The sequence below is a fragment of the Copadichromis virginalis genome, linkage group LG7, assembly GCF_057382275.1.
Source record: "Copadichromis virginalis isolate Kocher_CV1m ecotype Utaka linkage group LG7, C_Virginalis_male_GT1.1, whole genome shotgun sequence".
NCBI classification, from domain to species: Eukaryota; Metazoa; Chordata; class Actinopteri; order Cichliformes; family Cichlidae; genus Copadichromis; species Copadichromis virginalis.
Genome location: NC_140624.1, coordinates 46,157,490 through 46,181,192, shown reverse-complemented (window position 1 = coordinate 46,181,192; position 23,703 = coordinate 46,157,490). Strand labels below are relative to the sequence as shown.

The 23,703-nt window shown below is 40.4% G+C and overlaps 1 protein-coding gene across 1 annotated transcript; it reads right to left on the bottom strand.

The window, feature by feature from the left end:
* Nucleotides 1–178: 178 nt before the first annotated feature.
* rfx3 (regulatory factor X, 3 (influences HLA class II expression)) lies at nt 179–22,201 on the bottom strand. Its single transcript, XM_085463734.1, has 17 exons — nt 22,065–22,201; nt 16,412–16,524; nt 16,204–16,292; nt 13,148–13,406; nt 9,394–9,468; nt 8,898–9,079; nt 8,644–8,763; nt 8,397–8,521; nt 8,189–8,304; nt 6,870–6,985; nt 6,555–6,709; nt 6,343–6,440; nt 5,770–5,919; nt 5,450–5,658; nt 5,191–5,344; nt 4,985–5,027; nt 179–4,851 (listed from the first exon to the last, which is right to left on the bottom strand). Exons 2-17 carry the CDS (start codon nt 16,517–16,519, stop codon nt 4,571–4,573), a joined length of 2,280 nt encoding a protein of 759 aa, XP_085319860.1. The 5' UTR covers nt 16,520–16,524; nt 22,065–22,201; the 3' UTR covers nt 179–4,570.
* Between the last annotated feature and the right edge of the window lie 1,502 nt (nt 22,202–23,703).

The window sequence follows — 23,703 nt, the reverse complement described above, 5'->3', positions numbered from 1 at the left end:
ACGTTTATTACTGCAAAGACAAGTCACAAATTTTAAGAAAAACAACACTAAAGCTAGCCTGAGCTGAGATCTGAAATATTCAGAAAAACAAACTACATGTGTCTTTAATAGTTTCTATGATCATCAATACGACACACTAAATGATAATGTCGTAAATATAAAAGCCCCCGAATCATCCTTTTTTTTTTTTTGCTTTTTTTTTTTTAATGCAAAATACACGATACAAATCATCCTACACATGTTGGTTTGCTTTGCCAATTTTGAAAAATATACATTATATGAAGAAAACTTAACAGCACACAAAAGGAAAGTCACATGAAGTTTGTGTGTATATATTATATCAGATACTATACATTATCCAAAAAAAGAAGGGGGAAAAGTAATCACAAAAGCACTTTGAGCCAACATATCAGATAAAATGTTCACCAAAAGAACAAATGAAATAGTTAAGACACAAATAAATATACCTTTTCTGTTTTTGATATATACACACTTTTGTCTAGGGTGAAGCCAAATAGAAACCTTCCCTAAACGCCACTCCCAAATGCTTGTGCTTGCATTAGAGGGTGCTACAGATGGCCACGACTCACTAGACTGTCAAATGGCACTTAGAAAGAAAAAAAAAAAAAGAAGAAAATTACAAATCTCAAAACGGGTCACAGCATTCAGAAAATATTCAAAACAAATCACGATCATGAGAAAAAAAAAAATTAATGAGAGAGCATTTTACTTACAGTTTTTATCATGGTTCATTAACCAGTTCTGTACAATAAAATGCAGGCAATCTACCATGAGCAACATGAGCGCGCGTGTGTGTGTGTGTGTGTCAAATCCAGTAAATAATCAGGAGTCCAGTCTGAGGACGTCTTTATGCTTCCTCAGCATTCTTAGTGGCAGCACCTGTGCAAGGAAATGTCTGCTCTGTAGCCTCTATCTGTAGCCCACCAGAGACCCAATAGTCACCAAGGCCCACTGCTCTGGCCAGGGTGAAATTAAAGGCACTGGAGTCCGCTATGGGTCAGTGAAGCTGCCATATTGTTCAGCTGAAGAGGCAATTCTCAGCTTTCACCAGGGTCTTATTTGGAAATTTGCAAACAGTGGTTACAAAAACAATCTTCATCAATCTCAAAGACACTCAGAAATAAAGTATAATAGTGTTGGCTGCATTAACATTGGTCCAGCTTTTGGGAAAGAGGCAGGCTTTGAGATTGAGAAAGCCAAATCAGCATCTGGCACAATCTGGTAAAAGTAAACTGGGTAAAGAGCTAAACTTAGTGAGAGAGATACAAAAATAAGAAGCTTCTAGCAGCACATGGCAGGGTGTGCAAGACCAGAAAGCACTTTTGATCCTAAAGGAAAACCAGTAAATTCATTTTAAGCCATTTTCACTTCGAATGCACAAAATAACTTTTCATCTCTGAGTGATAACATAATCCAGCTGGAGAAAGGTAAAAATGCCATTGCCAAGCAAAGAAGAAAAGTATTCTGCAAAACCTTTATTCCTAACAGTACACCCAGATTTACAACAAATTTGGACATTTTATAGACACAACCCCATGAAAGGAGCCTGTGGGAATGGTGCATTTCATTTTTTCAATTACGTGAACACATATTTATATAAGGATTTCCACAATATAAAAGAGATTAATAAATTCTCCATTTATTGGACATTTTTCATTACTTTCTCTGTTTTCTTAAGTTGCACTCAGTTTAATATTGAGAGCCAGTGTCTCGTCCGACGCTCTGTTTGCTTGGCTCTTTTTGGAGACTTTTCAAGCTGTTCCTATTCAATACAGTTAAAATCTTGGATTTATGTGAGCCTAGTTCTACAATACGATCAGTGACTTTTTTTTTCTTAAGCCAGCAGGACAAGTGCGGCTAGTGTTACACGTTGGCAGGGCAAGCAGGGCTAGTGTTACAGATGTAGCATAGGTTTAATTGGTGAGGAAGCTAGGTTTGGAAATGTCAGAATTTACTTTTCAGATATCCTCATCCCCAAAAGGCTGAACATCAAGTAGAGTCCACTGACCCAATAGCTGAAAAGACATTTGCACTTTCCCACACTTCCCTAATGTTAAGCATGTTTTCTACACAGGCACACAAGCAAGGCTAAAAACAAAAAGTACCAGTGTACTGCTAGCATCTAAAGATAGCCGCTGAAGGGCTGTGATAACAGCATTTTTTTTCTTTACCCTTAAATCAACATAAATGACAAAAAAAGAAAAAAAAATAGAAAAGAAAAGAAAATCCAGCCTTTCTGTACAGGTCTGCTCTTTTTTCAGCGGAATAATCAAGAGTTATCATTAGTACCCATTATAACATATGCATAAGCAATTTAACAAAAAGAAAAAAAAAAAATCACAATAAATATCAATAAATAAACATTTTTGCAGAGAAATTGTACAGAGCATTTCAACAAGCATGAAAAAATAAGAACAGATTTATTTTAGTAACAAAATGTTCCTATTTAGAGGATTAATCTCAATATTCTCCACAACATAGAAGGCTATAACAGTTCAAGTATAGATGTAGTCTAAGGAATCAGAAGTTAGTCACCATGCCTTTCCCATTTCACAGTCTATGAACTAATTACAGATGAGCTACCATAAGAAACATTCACATAGAAACAATCAGATCAACCACGTTAAAAAAACCAAAACAAAAAAAACTCCAACAACAAATATATGTAGTGTATCATCATTATATATACTATACATATATATCTCTCTATATCTCTTTGAATATCAGAAAATATCTACTTTTGGTCCACTGTACAAAGATGATCTTTAAACAGGGAACAAAGAATGAAGCATGTCACGGGCTAAAAATTGAAAGGAACGTGTGTCAGAGGTGAGAGAAAAGCAATGCAGACTTTCTCTATCGCGTTGAGATTTGTGCAGTACAGTGGTGTGTGTGCAATAAGGTTAGGTGACTGTGCTGCACGCGTCAAAGGGCTGGCACCACTGGTTTGAGGTAGGGTGACTGATGGATGTGTTCCAACAAATACACACAAGCACACAGACGCACAGGCATAAACACACACATGCGTACATAAAAACGCAGCGCACACATAAGCATCCATGTTCACAAACACGCACGTTCACACACTTCACACAAAAACGAAGGCTAATAATGCAAGAATAGGCCTTGAGAGGGCAGAGTGAGGGCAGGGGAGAGGCTACAGACCACGATTCAGATAAGTAGCGGGCTAAGTAGAGCTGAGCTGGAGGAAACAACGGGCGTGTCTGCGCCTGCATCCCTTGGTCTCAACACTGATGAGCCAGCCCAAATCCAGCCACGAGTCACCAGAAAAGCCAAATCTGTGGCTTGGACAATGCAGAAGGGCTGTAGGCTCTCTACAGCACACAGTCATGACTACACGGGCAGCTGCATTTAAAGATAAGGCACTATGATAAAGCCGAGGTACATTAAATCCCTGACATTCCTTCTGCTCTGCAACATGGCACTGTTGGACAGGAAACAACTTCTGTGCGGCCCCAGTTGGCTCACTCTTCAGTTTCCTTGCGTTAGTTTTTGGTCCACTGCAAACTTAAGGAATTTCATTAAGACAGAAATTGCAAAAACAGGGGAACGTGTCGGGTGAGTTGTTTTCAAGATTACAGCTTGTCACATAAACAGAATTACAGAGCATCTAAAATTAACGAAGGCAAGCGTTATGCACAGAGTGCATAGAAAAGCTAGCATTAGAGACTTTTTTTTTCCTTTTTAACAGCCTTTCTTCTCAATTTCCTATATACAAGAGTAGCAGCAGTGACATCTCTTTAGGGTTTTTTTTCCTTAGTTTTTATGTGGCTAAAAGCTATAAGTGTCTATCGTTGAGTGGCTACTAAATCATTTTCAAAGGGAACGGAAAAAAACTGCCCCATGATCCTTAATTTAAAATCATATATAAAGTTTTGTTAGCTACATACAGAAACATTTTTGTTCAACCAAAAGTGTATCAGCAGTTGGAATGTGTGACAACATGAAATCATACTAAAATTAGGAGGATTAACTAGAAAATTAAGGAAAAACTAAACAAAAACCCAAAACACAATGATAGCACCATGATTTCTTTTTTATGTAATATTAATTGAAATTATAGCAAAACTATTATGTACAATAGGTAAGGTCTTGAGTCAATCAATGCCTTTGCTCCACTGGGACTAGTGACATGGATTTGAGCTCTGAGACATCAGTAGTTATCAGTAGTAATTTGTCTTCGGGATAAAACCCATCTGCATACACAGACAGAGGCAGAAACGGGAAACATTTAACGGGTCGAATTAGTCCTTTTCCTTCAGGTCCCTTCCATCAGCTGCCGAGCACAGACTTAACGAGCACATCCAGAATCTAAGCAGTCAGACAAGGACAGAACAGCGTGGCCGGTGTATCAGCACTTCATTGCTCCTCCACTGACCCGGCTGGAAGAGGAGAGCACATCCACACCGGTGCAAACAGAGACAATGTGTGAAAAAGGACACAAACACCAAGACTTACAAAGAGAAAGATATGTGAAGAGTAACAGGGCAAAAAGAGGCCAGACAAGGTCAGCTGTGCCCCCAGACCCTCAAACAGAGGCATAGGTGTTGCCCGTGGTGCTGCAGTGGCGGATGGTCGGAGTACCAACAGAGGGGGTAAGGATGTGCTCAGTGTGGTCCTGTGGGGGCTGCGGCAAAGAGTGAAGTACACCAGGCTGGACAACACCCACCACAGGGTGGGACCCATCTTCTAGTGCCCCGACCTGGATCACCTGGATTACCTCGTGCTCCGACTTCTCCCGCTTGGCAAGAGGCTCCCCGGACTCCTCCGTGTCCTCTTCTAAGTCACTGTCCATCCCACTTGTTTCATCTAGACAGGAGAAAACAGCAAACAAGCATTAAAAGGAAGCTTTAGAGACGACTGAAGATGCAGAAATCATCACAATTCAATGACATAAAAAAAATCTCACAATATTTGTAGCAAATATTATCATTTTACATACCTTTGTCAATGTTAGTAAGGGATAAGGTGTTGAGACTGTCAAACTGCAAAGACAAACAATTATCATAAAGAATTTTCTGTTTAGTTGTTTTCTATGATTTTACAGGTTGTTATTTAATATAGTGTATGACAACGGCACTAACTATGAAACATCATTTTAAAAAGTCAGAGAGAGTAAAGAGAAAACAAGATATGCAACATCTTTACCTCCCCCATGACACCAATAGGTGTCTCTCCAGTAGCTTGAGCCACACGATGTTCCACCAGGTAAAACATGTATTCGTCATACAGCAGTCGAATCAGGTGGAAGGAACCAAAGCTGGCAGCACTGCGTAGGGTCAGGTCCCTGATCACCATCGAGCTGCAGAAATATAAAACACCAAAGTGTTTTTGTCTTTTCAAAACAATGCTGCACACTCTCATGTGTGTCTCAGAATACACTTATTTCCCACCCTCTACCACAGACCTGTAGAAGGACCATTTTAGCAGGAACTGTCGAGCTGCCCTGGGGAAGCTGGGCCTGTGCTCGTAGGGCTTGAGGACCTGAGTGACCACATTGTCTAGCCACGCTGCCCATTGCTCCAGAGAGCTTTGCTGCTGTAATGTGGCCTTGAAGTCCTGCTCCAAGTGCTGAACCATTCCTTCCTCACACTGGCACACCCACGATGCCTGCTCCTATGCAACAGTCACACAGGGGTTGTATTTGGACATTTTCAGAAAACAATCGACAAAAAAATGAATAAGTGTCTATTCTTTGACACAGTAGTTAAGATCTTTAGTTCTTACCTGTACATTGGCAAAGTCAACACGATTGAGATCGCTGAGCATCTGGTTGATCTGTGATGTGTTTTGCAACACAGCACGTGCCGCCTGAGCCAGGTGGTTCAGAGATGTATATCTGCGCAATGTTTGCGCAAAGGCACTAACAGCGGCAATCTGTTAAAAGAAACAAGAGCCCAGATGTTATCTTTTTTAAGTACACATGCATACGTATCGTAAACACATTAGTCTGCTCTAGGTATTCATGTTATCTATTATTAAACCGTAGTGTTATTACAGCCAGGCCTTGAAGTTACGCTCAGTGCCAGCCACCATAATTCAATTAAGTTTTATTTATGTCCCTGATAAGCTTTAATGCATCCTACTGCAAATCTTACTTTGTTAGAACTACTTCACCTTAGTTAGCCTGCACACAATTGCTATACATCTGCAAGCCACTTTACAAACCATCTCCTTGCTGTTGATCTCAGTCTTTAGGTTTCGATGTATGCATACTTAAGGGTGAGGAACACACTCATGCTTTCTAAGTATGTGATCTGAAAGCCATACAGCCAAATACAAACATCTGCAATAACATACCTTGGTCTGGATCATTCTCTGTGGAATGGCATTCATGGCATTAGTGAGCCAACTTTCCAGGCTTTTGGCAAAATTGCGAATGGCTTGAGTCAAGGCACCTGACAAATGATACAGAAAGGCAAATCTGACAACACTGCATTAATGATTGAGCTGTCATCAACATTAACACAAACAAACAAATAAAGCATGAGTCATGTGTGACTGTGGCTCACTGGGAATGGGTCTCAGGACATCAGGAATAAGGATCTCCACAAGGGCCTGGTACATTAAATGGTCGCAGGTGCTCATCCACTTGAGTACAGTTTCGTTTCTGCACAGCACCAATAGCTGTGATTTGGGGAGCCGCGCTTCAATCTCACTTATGCTGCTACAAAATGAAAAACAAAACACAACAAAACAAAAAAAACAACAACCCCAGATTAACCTGTTTTTTTTTTGTTTTTTTTTTTAAATTTCTGACATTAAATATTTTAATATTTATCCTTCAGACACAACATACTGCATGTATATCATTTACTTGACCTCACCTGTTTTCTGTGACAGTAGCACCCTCTACAGTGTCCGGGGGAGAATAACGCCAGAATGTCTGCCACAGCTTCTCAATCAGACTGAACTGGAGGTTGACAACCACATCCAGGATAGCCTGAAATGAAAAGAGAACATTCATGACTGATACTGCTTTCTTTGTTCTTTTGAAAATAATGACTTCTAAAAACTATTGCTAGTCAATTCTGTTATATTGTCAGTTTTTTTTCCATTGCACTTAGTGCTAAAATGAAATTCCATTCCTTTTGTATTAACAAGCGGAAACCTTTAACACGGACATTAAAATACCAAACTATCTGCAAGGTTACACACTACTATGGGTTTGTAAGGACATTTTTTTTTTTGTTTAACTTTTTTAATTTGGATAAAATGAAAAGTTAGAGCTGTGGTCAACACTTGTGGATGATTTGATCCCTAATTTCTGGGTCATTATCAGAGTTGAGGAGAATGTTCTGTTTCAAAATGTCAGCTGCTGGCATTTACAGATCTGTCACACCTGATCTTTTCGAAAGTTCCCCCACTCTCAATCCAAAAAAACCCAACAAAACTTTAAATTCACAGACTTCTTTAAATTAAGCAAAACTGTACTTTACTGTATTTTTAGTATTAGCAGCTTTTTGTGGGGCGGCTGTGGCTCAGATGGGAGAGCAGGTATACACATTTGAAGGTTGGTGGATCGATCCCTGGCTACTCTAGTCTGTGTGTCGAAGTATCCTTGGGCATGATACATCCATCAGAGCGTAAGTGCGAATGTCAGATTTAAAAAAAAAAAACATTTCAAAAAGTGCTTACACACAGATCGAAAGAAAGAAAGAAGAAGAAGAAAAAAAAGCACTGTATGATTGTGTCTGAGATTGGGTGAATGAGACTTGTAGTGAGAAAGTGCTTTAGCTGCTCAAAGTGAGTAGAAAAGCACCATGTAAGTAAGAGCCCATTTACTGTAGTTCTTGATTAAGAAAAAAAGATGGTGTTATGATTGATAAAGAGAACAAAACTGACCTTACTTTGACAGAGAAAAACAGTCTTATTAGAAAATAAGTGGAAAACATAATATGGGCCCTGCAGAAATTAAGTTAAGCCCAGGTTAATAGTCTCACACACACACACACACACACACACACACACACACACACACACGATGACGCATCAATGAAGGCGATAACATTGAAAGGGATTACTCAGCCATCTTTTAGCATGAAAGAGGATCCTGACCCGTTTCCTTTGTGACATCAACTTAAGTGCCCAGTGTGCCGTGTGTGTGTGAGACACTGCATTGAATATAAAAAGCACTTTGTCTAACCTCACAGTGCTCTCTGTAAAGGGACTGGAGAGCTTTCACATCATCTAGGCTGATGTTCTCTGTATTGCTCTGTCCAAGGTCCAGCTCTACAAAGTCGGGGAGTGCCCGCGACGCATCTGTTGGAAGTGAACACAACAGAATCATCTAAAAGACATAATAGCCAGTATATGTCAGTTCAGACTTTTGGATAAAAAGAAAAGCCGCTGACCTAGGAACTGCTGGTGGTGCTGGCTCTGTGCTATAACTGTCTGCTCTGCAGCACCAGGATGGTGCTGCCCTCCACCTGAGTAATTCTCCCCAGAGCCACCATCAAACTTCTGCACTGGCTTGAACCTTAAAAAAACAAAACAAAAACAAAACAATAACAAAACCCCCCCAATACCAAAATCACATTGCTTCCTACCTACTAAAACTACAACTTGCTAATATTTCAGTCCAGGCTGTGTGTGCTCTACCTCTGTTTCTGCTGAACAGGCTGCTGTCTGAGTGCCATGTACTGCATGTCTTCTTGGAGTCTGTTGAGTGGGGAATCTGGTTTCACACGTATACCATAGTAATGATATTTGGAGTTCCCTCTGCAACACAAACCCCAAAGTTAAAACACACTGATAGACTCACAGTGAGGAGGCGGGCATATTTCTAATAGATTAAAATGTCAAATCCCTAATGTAACAGCTTTTCTTTACTTAAGAAGATAAAAGGCGCTAACCTTGTCCCGAGGCGTCTTGTACGGAGACCCATGAAGATGGAGCGGATGAGTTTGCCAAAAGAAGCTGCATTTACAGGGTCCAATTTCTGCTCCTGGCAATGGCGCAGATAATGATTGTAGAGAGTAGATCGTGGCAGACTTACTCCCTCTGCTGTCTCGTAGTTGTCCAACAGCCACTGGAGCTACAACAGCAAGAAAGAATTGTTTTTCATGACATTTTTTTTTTTATCTTCCTTTTTAACTTAACAGACTTCCATGTTGGTCCTTACAAAAACCTTAGGCCAACAGTTAGTAAATATAATACTGCTCCATCACTGCTCTGCAAAAGCTTCTATAGCAGCCAGAAAATTTAAAGCGGTAATAATTAAAACCAGCAACGAAAATAGCAGGCACCACACTGAACTTAAATGTACAGAGACTGGAGGGAGGCAGCAAGAGAGCGAGTTTAGCAAAAGTTAAGGTTAGACGTGGGCGAGCGTTCATAAAAGCAACTTACATGGCTGTTGAGCAGCGAGCTTCTCTGACTGGATAAACCCTCAGATTTTTGGAGAGTCTCAATCGCCATTTCAATCTGATAAACCACGAAGCACAGGACAACAAAATGTAAGAGGGGAAAATGAAAACAAAAGCAAGAAAAATAAAGAGTTGATGTACACACATGAATAGGCCACAAGCGAAAATAAAAAAAGGCAATCTAGAAAAGACTCCAAAGCAAGCACCGCTAAACCCAAGCAGAGCAGGACAACCTGTCATTCAGGAAAACCTTTCGAGATGACAATGACTCTGTAATACCAGACTGGCTCTTATTTTACAGAGAGGGGAGGCATGAACACGAGGCATAAAGTTAACCATTCTCAGTTCAAAACTATTTAGTGCTCTTCTGGTAAATATGTGCTGTGTCTCAGCGTGATTCCAATAGAGCTGGGCGATAGAACGATAACGATATGTATCGCGATATAACTTTTACTCGATAGAGAAATTAAGCTATCGCGATAGACCTCGCCGCTCTTGTCCTCTTAAAATAAAAAAATTAAAAATTTTTTTTAAAAAAAGGTCAGCCAATCCAAACTAAGTAGCGCAGAGCCGAACCAATCACAGCCGCAGCGTCACGTCGCGTGACTTGCTAAGTACAGAACAAGTGCCAAGCCGCACGTGTTTGTTTGGGAAGCAGCCAGCGGGTAATGGAGCCAGCGCGTAATGGAGGAAATGAGTGTGCCGACTAGAAAAATCAACCGAGCGTGACCGAAGAGAAAACAGATGATGGTTCCAATGCCGGAGAGATTGTCGAACGGAAGAGCCATAGAAGTTCCGTAGTGTGAAGGTATTTCGGCTATTTCAAGTCTGACAAAAAACAGAGTAGCGTGCACTGTAAATTGTGCCGAAAGCAAGTCTGGAAATACAATAAACTGGTGCATGCGTCACACTGTGCGCCACGTTATTGTTTCGGTGAAATGAATTTCTACAATACTGTTACTGTTAATTCTACTCTCTGCAGTGTTTAAATGCTTACATATACACACAGTTACTGTCCGTCCACACATACGACTCGGTTCTGCTTCTATGCCGCAGCTTTGTTTACTTTTTCCCACCGAGGCTTCTAGACTTCTGATTGGCCAACATTTCTTCACGGTTAGGAATCTAGCGCCACCTGCTGCTTTGGCATGTTCATAGCAGCGTTTTTCTTCATTTCTGCCTTTATGTGTGGACGGGATTATTTTTTTAAACGGAAAATCTCCGTTTTCAAAAATACCCGTGTACGTGTGGACGTAGCCTCAGTCTCTGACTGGAAGCGCTAATTCGTCATTCGGCTTTTGTCAGACTAAAGTAACTGTTAAAACTGTTTGAAAAGCTAAGCTATACAACAAGGAGAGATTGAGAATTTCCTTTTAGTTCTCAGTTTATTTGATATTGACAAAAGTTAGTCAGTTTTGTCTGTTCTTCTGTAAAACAAACTAAGATTTATTTTTAGAATTAATATTTTGTTTCTAAGTGGAATTGACAATTTAGTCTGTTTCGTTTGTTCTATTTTGAAACTTAAACGCTTTAGCGGCTGCCTTTTGTGTAGTTTGCAATATTTGCCTTTATTTACCTGAAAAAGTCTCATGTTCCTTAAGTACATCTACCCTGTTGAACTTATTATGGGAAATAAATATTTAAATAAAAACAAGCTGCTGATTATTTCACATTTTACTTGTGAGCAACGGCACATTTAAATCTTACAAATATAGTTATTTGGCTTATATCGTGATAGATATCGTTATCGCCTGAAATGAAAAAAAAAACATATCGTGATATGAAAAAATCTCATATCGCCCAGCTCTAGATTCCAATAGTATAAATTAAAGTAAAAACCAAACACTTAGCTCAAGTGAGGGTGATTGCATAGTATGTACGCCTGGCTCTTAGTTCTCAGCAGGTCATTGTAGTGCAAGAACATTTACTTCCAAAGTGAGATATGCAGTAGTTGGAAATATGACTCTTAAAAGACTGTTTGAAAGCTAATAATTTAGATGAAGTGTACATAACAGTCCAGGAAAAAAGTAAATAGACCCAGTGATTCAACACCTTGTAGAAACATTTTTAGCAGCAACAGCTTTTCAGTATGACTATCAGTGTCTCTCAATGTTATGGAAAAATTTTGGCACACTCTTCTGTACAGAGTTGGTTTAGTTCTTTCTGGTTTGCAGATATTTAGTTATGCACAGCTCTCTTGCATAAAAGTCCAGATCTCATTTAGACTGAGGGCTGGACTTTGACTAGGCCACTGTAACACCTCCATTCTTTTCTTTTTCAGCCATTCTGTTATAGATCTGGTGCTGGGCTTGGGCTCATCATTGTGTTGCATGACTCAGTTTGGGCAAGCTTTAGCTGTTGGACAGATGGCCTGACACTTGATTCTAGAGTATTTTGGTCTACAGAGGAGTTCATGGTGAAGTCGATCACTACAAACTGCAAAACAAGCCCGAATCCTCAGCCCTCCACCACCGTGCCTAACAGCTGGTATGAGGTGATTGTGCTGATATGCTGTGTTTGGCTTTTGCCAGATGTGGGGCTGTGCTATATGGTCAAACATCTCCACTCTGGTATCGTCCATCCAAAAGATAGTGATGAAGAAGTCTTCTGGTTTGTTCGGATACAACTTTGCAAACTGAAAACTAGCCACCATGTTCTTCTTTTTAAAGAGAAGAGGCTTTCTCCTGGCGACCCTTCCCAACAAACCATACTTCTTCAATCTTTTTCTAATTGTGTGGTAATGAATTTTCTTCTTCTTCTTTTTTGCAATTTCTCCAATTATTGCACAGTCTTGGGGTAAATTGCTGGAAAGATTGTGACATTGTGTTAACCCACACCTGAATGCTCCAAACCAGCAAACTTCTGCTTTTATAGAGGTGCTCACACTTGCTGATGATCAATTAATAACGTATAATTAGCGGCACCTGGCTGCTACTTAGCCTCTTAATTCCTATGCAAAGCAATAAGGGTGCACGCAGGTCTTCATAGACTTGCATAGTCCTGTGAAACCTGACTGCACATGTTGTTTTATGAGTAGATATTTTCTAAAATGCAAAATATTTTCTTACAGTGAATTCAGATCATCATAGCAAAATAAAAAGGCTACGATTTTCCATAAGCATGCCCTAATTTCCCCTCCTTACTGCACCTGTCTCTTAGCTCTTATCACTTCCCTGTCTTCTTCCTCAAAGATTGGGAATAGTAGACATATAAAATAAGGGATAAAAACAAACCCCTATATTGCTCAAATAACATTAAAGATGATAGTGAACACTGCCGGTAGAAGTTACATCACTCCAGAAACTCCCAGCCTACACAGTGCATTTCATACATTAGCACCACATAATGACCAGAGATAAAGCACACGCCACACAATGAAGGAAAAGTAGCACGCTAAAATTGTCTATGTATGATATGGTACAATATGTGCACACATGAAAATTTTGCACACATGACATAACTTCAAAGTTTAAATTTGGAACTCTAATTAAGAAATGGCCGATCCACATTTCGGATCAAACTCGTGCATAGATAGATGAAGCATGACAGAAACAGCATTTATGCTAATAGGGAGATTCCAAGCAAACTATTACTGGCCTGGATCTTACCAGGCAAAATTTATAAGTTACCAAATCACAACAAACTACATAACACTACTCAGATCAAGAAACAAACACACAAATGCAAAGAGGGAAAGGTAGACCGAGGACCCACACAGTCGATGCTATGCAACTTACAGTAGCTGGTGAAGCTCGTGCGGTCTGGGTTGCAGGGTGGGGTCCAGCACTGTCCATGAGGTAAGCCCCAGAACTGCTGCTGATTACCTGACCCCCCGCCAGACCCATGCTCATTCCTCCAGTGCCCCCTCCTCCATTGTTGGTCATGCCATGTGACGTCACCACAGTGGACACCTGTGCTGAGCTGCCCTGTGTGTCAAAGTAGTTCCCTCCACTGTTCTGGCTGTATAGCGCTGGCTCTGAGTAGGAGTAGGTTCTTCTGTTTAGAAGAGATGACAACAATCAGCCAGTGTGCCCAAAGTAAGGATATAAAAACTACAAACGTTTATACATGGTAAATTTATTTAACAGACAATTTAAAAATAGGTGTTATTGTGGATTTTGTGCTTTTAAGATAATTAAGTGCGACAGTGGTGCACTGGTTAGCACTACACACTACCTAATTTGAAATGTGACTCTATTGAAACATCAACCACCAGCATGATACAGTGGGGCAAAAAAGTATTTAGTCAGCCACCAATTGTGCAAGTTCCCCCACTTAAAATGATGACAGAGGTCAGTAATTTGCACCAGAGGTACACTTCAACTGTGAGAGACAGAATGTGAAAAAAAAATCCATGAATTCACATGGTAGGATTTGTAAAGAATTTATTCGTAAATCAGGGTGGAAAATAAGTATTTGGTCACCTCAAACAAGGAAGATCTCTGGCTCTCACAGACCTGTAACGTCTTCTGTAAGAAGCTTTTCTGTCCCCCACTCGTTACCTGTATGAATGGCACCTGTTTGAACTCATCATCTGTATAAAAGACACCTGTCCACAGCCTCAAACAGTCAGACTCCAAACTCCGCCATGGCCAAGACCAAAGAGCTTTCGAAGGACACCAGGAAAAGTATTGTAGACCTGCACCAGACTGGGAAGAGTGAATCTACAATAGGCAAGCAGCTTGGTGTGAAAAAACCAACTGTGGGAGCAATCATCAGAAAATGGAAGACATACAAGACCACTGATAATCTCCCTCGATCTGGGGCTCCACGCAAGATCTCATCCCGTGGGGTCAAAATGATCATGAGAACGGTGAGCAAAGATCCCAGAACCACACGGGGGGACCTGGTGAATGACCTGCAGAGAGCTGGGACCAAAGTAACAAAGGTCACCATCAGTAACACACTACAACGGCAGGGAATCAAATCCCGCAGTGCCAGACGTGTTCCGCTGCTGAAGCCAGTGCATGTCCAGGCCCGTCTGAAGTTTGCCAGAGAGCACATGGATGATACAGCAGAGGATTGGGAGAATGTCATGTGGTCAGATGAAACCAAAGTAGAACTTTTTGGTATAAACTCAACTCGTCGTGTTTGGAGGAAGAAGAATACTGAGTTGCATCCCAAGAACACCATACCTACTGTGAAGCATGGGGGTGGAAACATCATGCTATGGGGCTGTTTTTCTGCCAAGGGGACAGGACGACTGATCCGTGTTAAGGACAGAATGAATGGGGCCATGTATCGTGAGATTTTGAGCCAAAACCTCCTTCCATCAGTGAGAACTTTGAAGATGAAACGAGGCTGGGTCTTCCAACATGACAATGATCCAAAACACACCGCCCGGGCAACAAAGGAGTGGCTCCGTAAGAAGCATTTGAAAGTCCTGGAGTGGCCTAGCCAGTCTCCAGACCTCAACCCCATAGAAAATCTGTGGCGGGAGTTGAAAGTCCGTGTTGCTCGGCGACAGCCCCAAAACATCACTGCTCTCGAGAAGATCTGCATGGAGGAATGGGCCAAAATACCAGCTACTGTGTGTGCAAACCTGGTAAAGACCTATAGTAAACGTTTGACCTCTGTTATTGCCAACAAAGGTTATGTTACAAAGTATTGAGTTGTATTTTTGTTATTGACCAAATACTTATTTTCCACCCTGATTTACGAATAAATTCTTTACAAATCCTACCATGTGGATTCATGGATTTTTTTTTCACATTCTGTCTCTCACAGTTGAAGTGTACCTCTGGTGCAAATTACTGACCTCTGTCATCATTTTAGGTGGGGGAACTTGCACAATCGGTGGCTGACTAAATACTTTTTTGCCCCACTGTATACAGTGACATAGCATAAGTCAAGTAAGCACAAAAGTAGCCTAAGCAAGATTTTCCCTGGACATTAGAAGTAAAATAGGAAAAAAAGGCTTAACACTGATTGTCACATTATATACTGAAAAATATTTTCTATTTGGGATGTTTTATCTTGGGTCGAGCTTTTTAACCAGCCGCTTAAAGTCATGCTTTTCTACCATGAAACCGAATCAATAATGTCCATCCACACTTTGTTCTTCCTGTTCCATGTAGTGCAACTAAAGAGTGCAGATACTGATGCTTTCTTGAGTCATTTGTTTACTTTTGGGTTGCACATGACCAGCTGCTAACATCCTCTGGAACAGCCTGGTTGTGCTCAACAGTATGTTTTTCCGTCAAACGGTGAATCATGTTTGTTGTTTAAACTTTGAGTGGAAAAGGTTTTTTTTGCATATTTTGCAAAGTATTGTGTTAGAGATAAATCGACATCGGACGCTGAGATGGGCCTCACGCAATGACATGACTGTGCTTGTGTCACTGCTGTACATGCTAGGGAACATTAAAGCATGTAGTTGCTACAGCGACGATGTCATGATAAGACACTTTTATATCCTGTATTATCGCAGCTGATATAACACGGCATAGCCGTACTTCTGCATTTTGTTTGCGTCACATATCGGCTTGGGCTTGTTATTGAGTGTGGATCTAACTCTATTCCCTAGACTCAAGAGACTCTTGGAAAGCCTCACAATTTAAAAGAAAAGACTACTTCAGGTCATTTTCAGGTGACTAAGCACCATCAAACACAGGTCTCCACACCACAAAGAAAAGAAATCTAACACAAAAACAACCATGCACTCCCACCAACATCATGTGCTTGTGACATGAATGATGGTGTGAAGAGACCAGGGAGGAGAAAGAACAGGCTTCAGAGATTTTACGTTAATATCTGTGGAGTGGTGTATGAGAAGTCTGGCTAAGTGACTCACATGGTGCCATTGGTGAAGACGCCACTGTTTTCCTCGACATACTGCACCTGTGCTGGGTAAACATGCTGAACCTGTTGAACAGTCTGGGCCTGGAAAGATAAATCGCAAAGGTTATTAATTAATCAACTTGTTTACTACACTTCTATATTGAACTAAGTAATACAAACATCCATTTCATGTGCACTGGCACCAGGCAGGCTGGACATACCTGCTGCTGGACGGGGACCTGCTGGGTGGAGCCAGTAGGCTGGACAGGCACAGTGGTCTGAAGAGGGACAGTGGAGGTGGAGTCAGCGCCTGCTTCAGGGGTCTGCATGGCGCCTAAATAAGAAAGGGAAAACACTAAATCATTGTAGACCAGATGGTCTAACCTGTAAAGCAGCTTTTTACAGAAGTTTAAAATTAACACAGGACAACGTTTTGTTAATTACAATGTATTTAATCTAATATAGTGCTGAATATAAGAAAAGCTATGCTCAAAAATGTGTGCAAATTTTGAATTTGGCACCAGCAACACATTTAGAAAAAGTTGCGACCAGAGCAACAAGAGACTTGGTAAGTTATGTAAAGATAAAACCTGGTGAATTGTGTCACTTCACCAGCAGCATAGAGGAATCCTTGAGCGTGAAAGACTTTTATGGACAAATAGGTACAGGTTAAAGCTCATCAATGTAAAAGTACAAGGAAACTGGGGGGAGTTTCATCATCTGTGATATAAGGCTGAACAGACAAGACCTTCAAGGCCTTGTGAAGTACTGCATTGAGGACAGGGACAGCTCAGTTGAGAAAATGAAATCATGGACTCATGAAAACTTAATGTCCTTGAACACAGTTTGTTGATGTATTTAAAAAAGAAAAAAACACAAATAAAAAAAGAACAAAACAAACAAGAGACCCTGTATAATCATAGTGTTTTCTGTATGGGAGGACGGATTGAGGTAAAGTGGAAAGAGGTTTGACCAGGGAAAATGATTTTTGGAAACAGCAAACACCTCTGGAGTGAAAAAAAGAAACAGACCATTCAGCTTTTTAAATGCAAACACTTCAAAAGCCAAGCATGCCAATATGGCAGTGTAATGCACATCTATGGAATACACATTAATGCTGAGTGATATATATAACTTTGAGGGGAAAATATGTTGCGATTTGGGGAATCTTTTTACAGAAAAGGGTTTATTTCCTGCCTAACCACATTGTGCATCATAATAGCATGGTTATGAGTTCAAATCTGCTAAACTGGCCTGTCTGTAGTCTGGACCTGGTGACTCGATCATCTGGACCATTACGAAAGCAAAATATGACAAATAAGGCCCCAAACTGTTTGAGTAGCTAAAAAAAAAGCCTACATCAAGAATGGAATACCTGTTTTGCTTGCTCCTCAAATTTAACGACTGACTTTTCAGTCAACATGTATAGATTGTTGTTAAAAGAAAAGGTACTGTACCTTAGTGTTCATCATGCTTCTGCCCACCCCGAAAAAACAAAAAATGTAATACTCTATTCACAGCTAAATAGGGGGTTTATATTACTTGTAATTATCAGTGTAGCACACAGCTAATACTAGTGTGCAATCAAAGATCAATGAACACCAGTTCTAATAGGCAAATACTTTTGATGCACCACCCAATCCACATGATTTGGTTAGGCCACGACATAAAATGTAGGAAACCTTAGGTACCATCACAGAGCCTTGTATGTTCTACTGAAATCAATGCTAATAAAACAGCTCTAGACCAATCCTACGGAAACACCTGTTTCTGCCCTCTGGTACTCAGTGTGCCGAGAGCCTCATGCTTCAGTGACGCATGATCCTGTCTCCATGTTCACAGCCATAAACCAAGTTAATATTTAACAAACTCCAAACAGATGCTGCTTCTCATTTCTCTAACCGGCACTACTTTTACAGGTTTATGTTACTTAAGACTTGCATGAAATAGTATTAACAAAAACCCCCAAAACAAAACAAAAAAACTGCCAAGAACAAAATACCTCATTACAGATCTTTACCAGATGGGTTTAGTACTAACCAGAGACCTATATTCTACATCTATATTCTACATCTTAAATTTAAGACTGCATTTATATACCTACTAAGACAGACTTTGTGAAATTAAGGACAATAGGGAGAACAAACCCGATGGTGAACCTGTGTTTGTGAGTTAATAATAGTATGGCTACGCTCGGCTCCATTCCTTTCCTTTCTAGGGAAAGGCCACCTCCTTCCCACCACAGTTTCCATGAACAAGCCTCTCTTGGTTAATTAAGCTGGGTCTCCCAACAGCTTCAAATCTCTGCAGGGACAGCTCGATCTGTCCCTTCACCTGACACTGGCTCCTCTCTTTAGACAAAAATTATCACTTGATTCTTGTTGAGGTGACCAACCTCAAATGAAAACAACCGGGTAGAGTCAACAGTAGTAGGTGCAATGAAAATGAAAGAAATAGCAGGGCAAAAGGAAAATCTCCTTAAGACACTGAAAGTTAGGACAATACGCTGACATTCTAACAACAGGATTAAACCTTTACATGCATGCTACAACAAACCAGTAACTTGGTTTAAAAGCTGGTGAATCCAAGCTACCAACCCTATTAAAGGGCCACACCTCACAAACTTCAGCTTTGAGTTCATAGGAAAAACCATGATGGTGTCTATCACAGGTGTTTAGCCACCATTTCCTCACACGGCTTCATTGTGTCTTGATTTTATTCCTGCAAGACTCTGTATCTCTAGGACTGGCATTCTTCCCTCATTTGCTGTTTTGGTCATGGTGGCACAGACTGTCTAACACTGTCCATCAGAAATCTACAATAGATGTTCAAATGATCTGGTTATGGCAAGCCGCAGTTAATAATTCACATTGTTTTCATACCCGCTGATCTATTTGGTAAACTTGTTTGCCCTTGTGCAAAGGGGAGTCTGATATTAGAAAACACCACTCCCTTCAAAATAGAAATGTTTCATCATAAGATAAAGGTGACCACTTGGAATAACTTTGTATTGATTTGTAGTGACCTTTCCATCTAAGGGGGCAAGCGGACCCAAACCGCATCAGCAGAATGTCCCCCACAGCATAACAAGGGTCAAGGGTTTAGGTTTTTCCTTTAATCTGTCAACCATCTGCATATGAATGCTGAGAAAGGAACTACTTTGAGAGAGGACGTAGGGTTATATTCCACAATGCAGGTGGAAATCTCAAGTACAACTGATCCCACCTAATCGTAGGAAAATAGACCCTGCACCGCAGCACACTCTAGCTGCCTCACCTCAGCCCCCTCCATAAAGACACACACACACACACACACACACACACACACACACACACACACACACACACACATTCATACACCTCCTGCCACACCATTCAGTCACTCCCTTGTGGCCCACTTAAATGCTGTGCTCCACTGAGCAAGTGCAAGCCCTACAAAGACTCAGAGGAACAAAAGCCACCAAGGAGTGCAACATTTTGCTCAGAGTTTTTTTCCCCTCCTCAGTTTCTCCCGCTAATGCCACAGGCAACAAATAGTAAAGCAGGAAAGGTTCACAGTCACAGCTACCAGAAAATACAAAGAACTATAATTTGCCTCTCTAATGATTATGTATGACAAAGTTGGAGTTCTTATGCATTAAGCCAAGACATAAGAACAGGTGAACAAGCTTGAAAAGTACACCACACTCAAAGTCTCGCTTTCTATCGCTCTTTCTCTTTCTCACACAAACACAGCACCACGATCACCGCTCATACAGCACCTGTGAGATGTAATTGGGAGCTGAAAAGGGAGGGGGTAGGGGGTATGCAAAGTAGCACGTTTGTTTAGGAGCTGTGTTCTAAGATTGTAAAGCAGGAGTTGTTTGTAAGGACTGCCGATTCTGATTTTGATGTGAAAAACCTGCATAAATAAAAGGCAAGCATTAAACATTAAAACACTGATATGCCCAAAAACGCATAGCTGGAAAATTAAGTGCTGATAACTATGGTCATCTAAAATCTAAATGCATCCTTTATAATCTTTACGTGTCCCCCTTTTTACATTACTATTGAAAAGCTGTGGCAAATAACAAAACAAACGTGCTGCCGAGCGATGAAAATGGCTGACTGAATAATTGAATTAATCAGCCCCTCTTTAAGTGATTGGAAATGCAACAGGATCCAGGCAGCAGGTGGCATGGTACTATTTCTGCCCTAGTGGACTACAGGTAAGTGGTAACATGATCTTATAACTAGCAGTCTCCAACATCCTGTTTATGTGTGTGTGCATTTGGTGGGAGGGATGACCTATTTTGGGTTGTATATGCAAACAGATTAATACATTAACATTATTTTGAGCTTTAGCTTTTATTTTACAGGTGGTATGAATTACTCTGGTGCAGTGAGGTCCAGCTGCAGGTGAGAGACAGGCGTTTCTCGTACAAAATACATAAGCAATCGCAGTGAAAAAGCCAAAGATGACCAACAGTTGTTGTGTATTGTTTCTGGATGCCTTCTCTATGACGGATGCATACAAATAAATGAAGATGGTAAAGAGTCCCCACAATGCTGCAGATGTGCCCATCTTTCCCTTCTCAGCACGCGCGCACACACACACACACACACACCTGTTCTCTTGCCTAAGGGAAATCAGAGGTTGCAGGTGAACAGGTGGACTCGAGAGTAATTGTGATGCAACGTTAAGAAACCTACTTTTTTATAAGAAAAATCTGCAATCAGATTAAGGAATGTTCAAAACGTGAATGAAATACAAAAACAGAATAGTTTTACTCAACTCAAAAGCAGCCTGGAATGCCCACAAACAAACAAACCCCCAAACAACCTCCTTTCTGTTGAGTGCCATAATAAAAACAACACACTTAACCCTCCTTCAATTCTTTGATACTCAGGGTACAAAAAGATGAATTATAGAAATACAAAAATGAATTTCTGTCTTTAACACGGAATCAATAATTCTGCATTATTCTTATTGTGAGGATGGGGTGTATTAACTGTTACCGGTCCATTTGCTGAATCAATAATACAGATTAACAAAACGAGTCAAGAAAACATCACGCTGTTTAAAGGATAATCCGTTAAGTGTTGTTTTCCTCAAAGCTGCCCACTGCAAAACTTAGCCTTGCGTTATCAGTCAGCTTATCATTGCCATCTGATGCCACAAAGAGGGCAGATGGAGAGCTAGCGAAGCTATCTTGCTCCCTAAGACAAAAGGGAAAGTAATGGCTTAGCTATTGTCAATAGCAGTAAGTGTGTGTGTGGAAGGCTAGCTCACAGCACTTTCCATTGCTAATCGACGCACTGATCTTGTATGAGCAAACAGCTGAACCACCCGAAACACAAACTTGCAATATCCCCATAACGTTACCCTCTCCCCCCCCCCAAAAAAAAGAAAAAAAAAAAGAGAGAGATACCAACAGGCATTGTCAGAAGGCATCGGTGGCGTTAGCAACAGACACCTGCTCCTGCTCCAGCTGACCAGTTAGCATCACTGACTAGCCAAGACCTACGCTACCATTCAGCATGACAAGTTTAAACAAATAAGTTACGCAGAAAACACAATTTCCAGTCCAGCTGGACGCGTTTCGGCCAGTTTTAGCCTCACACAACGCAGTAAGAGGCCGTAGCTAGCTAACGGTAGCGAACAGGACCTCTCACAGCAGTGGGCATTACAGGCAACGTTAGCAAGCAGGCTAACACGTTACAAAGAAACACCCTCGCTAGCAAACTACCCCAGCGATTCATCGAGCCTTCATTCATCAGCAGACAAACATAAACCCGAGCGATAATATTTTCTTCAAAAGAACCAAACAAACTACAACGTGACGCCAGAAGAGAACTGTGCGTTGGCTAAAAATAGTAAAGAGTTTAAGCAAACCTGAGCTGTGGACTAGTTGATGAAGATGAGGATGGTGGAGGAGGTGGTAATGATGGAGAGAGAGGTTGTTGTTGGTGGGTTACAGTCGCCAGGACTACGGTGACTATGGCGCTGCCTCACTGGGCAACAGTTGCTATAAAACTGCAGCGCGCAACATTACAGGCAGGTGGGAGGAGATTATAGCGCACCTAAAACTTAATTAAACACAAAACCATCTAATCATTTATTTCTTCATATTATATATAAGGATGTTAAATAAAAAAAGAAACCAAGAGATTACTAACAATTAGTTTCAGGTGCAAAGACGATGTTGTATTCTTTTAATATAAGTCTTTAACTAAGATTTTTGTTTCTCTCAGGCAAATTTTATGAGGATATCCAACCACGATTTAGGACCTCCATAATAACGCTAATAGTGTGACTTCATTACTTCGTTTCTGTACTATCATAATTATGATCTGGCCATATGCTGATGGTGATTCCAGCGTGTAATTCTGTTGTAAGCAATTTTGCAATTTGCAAGATATTATTGTTATTATTTGCATTGTGATCAAAGATAGAGATAGATTAATATATGGTTAATTGTAAATTTTAATAATCCCAGTAACTATTATTTGTTACAGCAAGAATCAAAGTTCTCTCGTAAGGGCTCGAGTCCTTTTCTCTCTCATTGAATGTGTTTAGTTTTCTACAGATACATGTTTTTCCTTTTGCTATTGTGTTTAATCAGACTCAGAATTTAGAGAAGAAATGCTTGTCACTGTTTTATGTTTAGAACAGGCCATGATCCTTTTGGGACCATTTATACTGACAAAACAACAAAAACAAAAACAAAACTAACAAAATATAATAAAACGTGTTTGTTAGGATAATCAAGTGCTGGGATATAATGGGGGATTTTTTGTAAAATTAAAACTGAGTGAAGCACTCAATTTATTAACCTGTTAATAAACTGCAATGGGTGCAGATTTGTATTCATAATTGTCCACAGTCGATGCTTTGTGTGTCTTACTCACTACTTGACAGCCATTCTCCACTGTTCTCCTTACTATTTACTGACCACAATTTAGCATTTCTGCCAAAATTCTTACTATCCATTGCATCTCACTTTGTGAACAGATATGTTGTAGTGATGCATATTGTTACTGTGCTACCTCGTGGTCTTTGGTTATGACCTTTCTGACATGCTGCAAAACAATTGGTTGTTTTAGTTAAAAGGCCATAGGCTGTTTTTTTATTTTATCGTCAACAAATCACAGGGCCTATGCTAGTAAAAATTTTCAACTTGAAACATGTTATTCACTAAGATCAGATGTTTGATTCAAGTGTTCTGATTTAATTGCTCCCTTAATTTTACGAGGAGCATTTTGGTAATACCTGCACAACTTTAAAAATGGGACAAGTGAACAAACAAAAGACAGCATTGTTAAGAGGCTTCCTACTGCGTAGAAAGCTTAACCAACCACCTGTGTCCACTGCACACTGCACTGCTTTTTTTTTTTTGATTTACAGTACTAAACAGATGCTTTTTAGAAAAGCTGTTGTTGTTGTTGCTAAGCAACTACTGAAACCCCCATCTGAAGCATGACTCTCTTGCTAAAAATTGTTTTCAAGTAAAACAGTTTGTTCTTTCAATTTC

Bases quoted from the DNA above. Each gene is read 5' to 3' on its own strand.
- rfx3 (XM_085463734.1), bottom strand. From the start codon at position 16,519: ATGCAGACCCCTGAAGCAGGCGCTGACTCCACCTCCACTGTCCCTCTT. The intron at 8,522-8,643 runs GTAGAGCACACA...TGTTTTTTTAAG, and splicing joins CCTGTTCAGCAGAAACAGAG to GTTCAAGCCAGTGCAGAAGT. The intron at 6,441-6,554 runs GTGAGCCACAGT...ATCATTTGTCAG, and splicing joins TGTCCTGAGACCCATTCCCA to GTGCCTTGACTCAAGCCATT.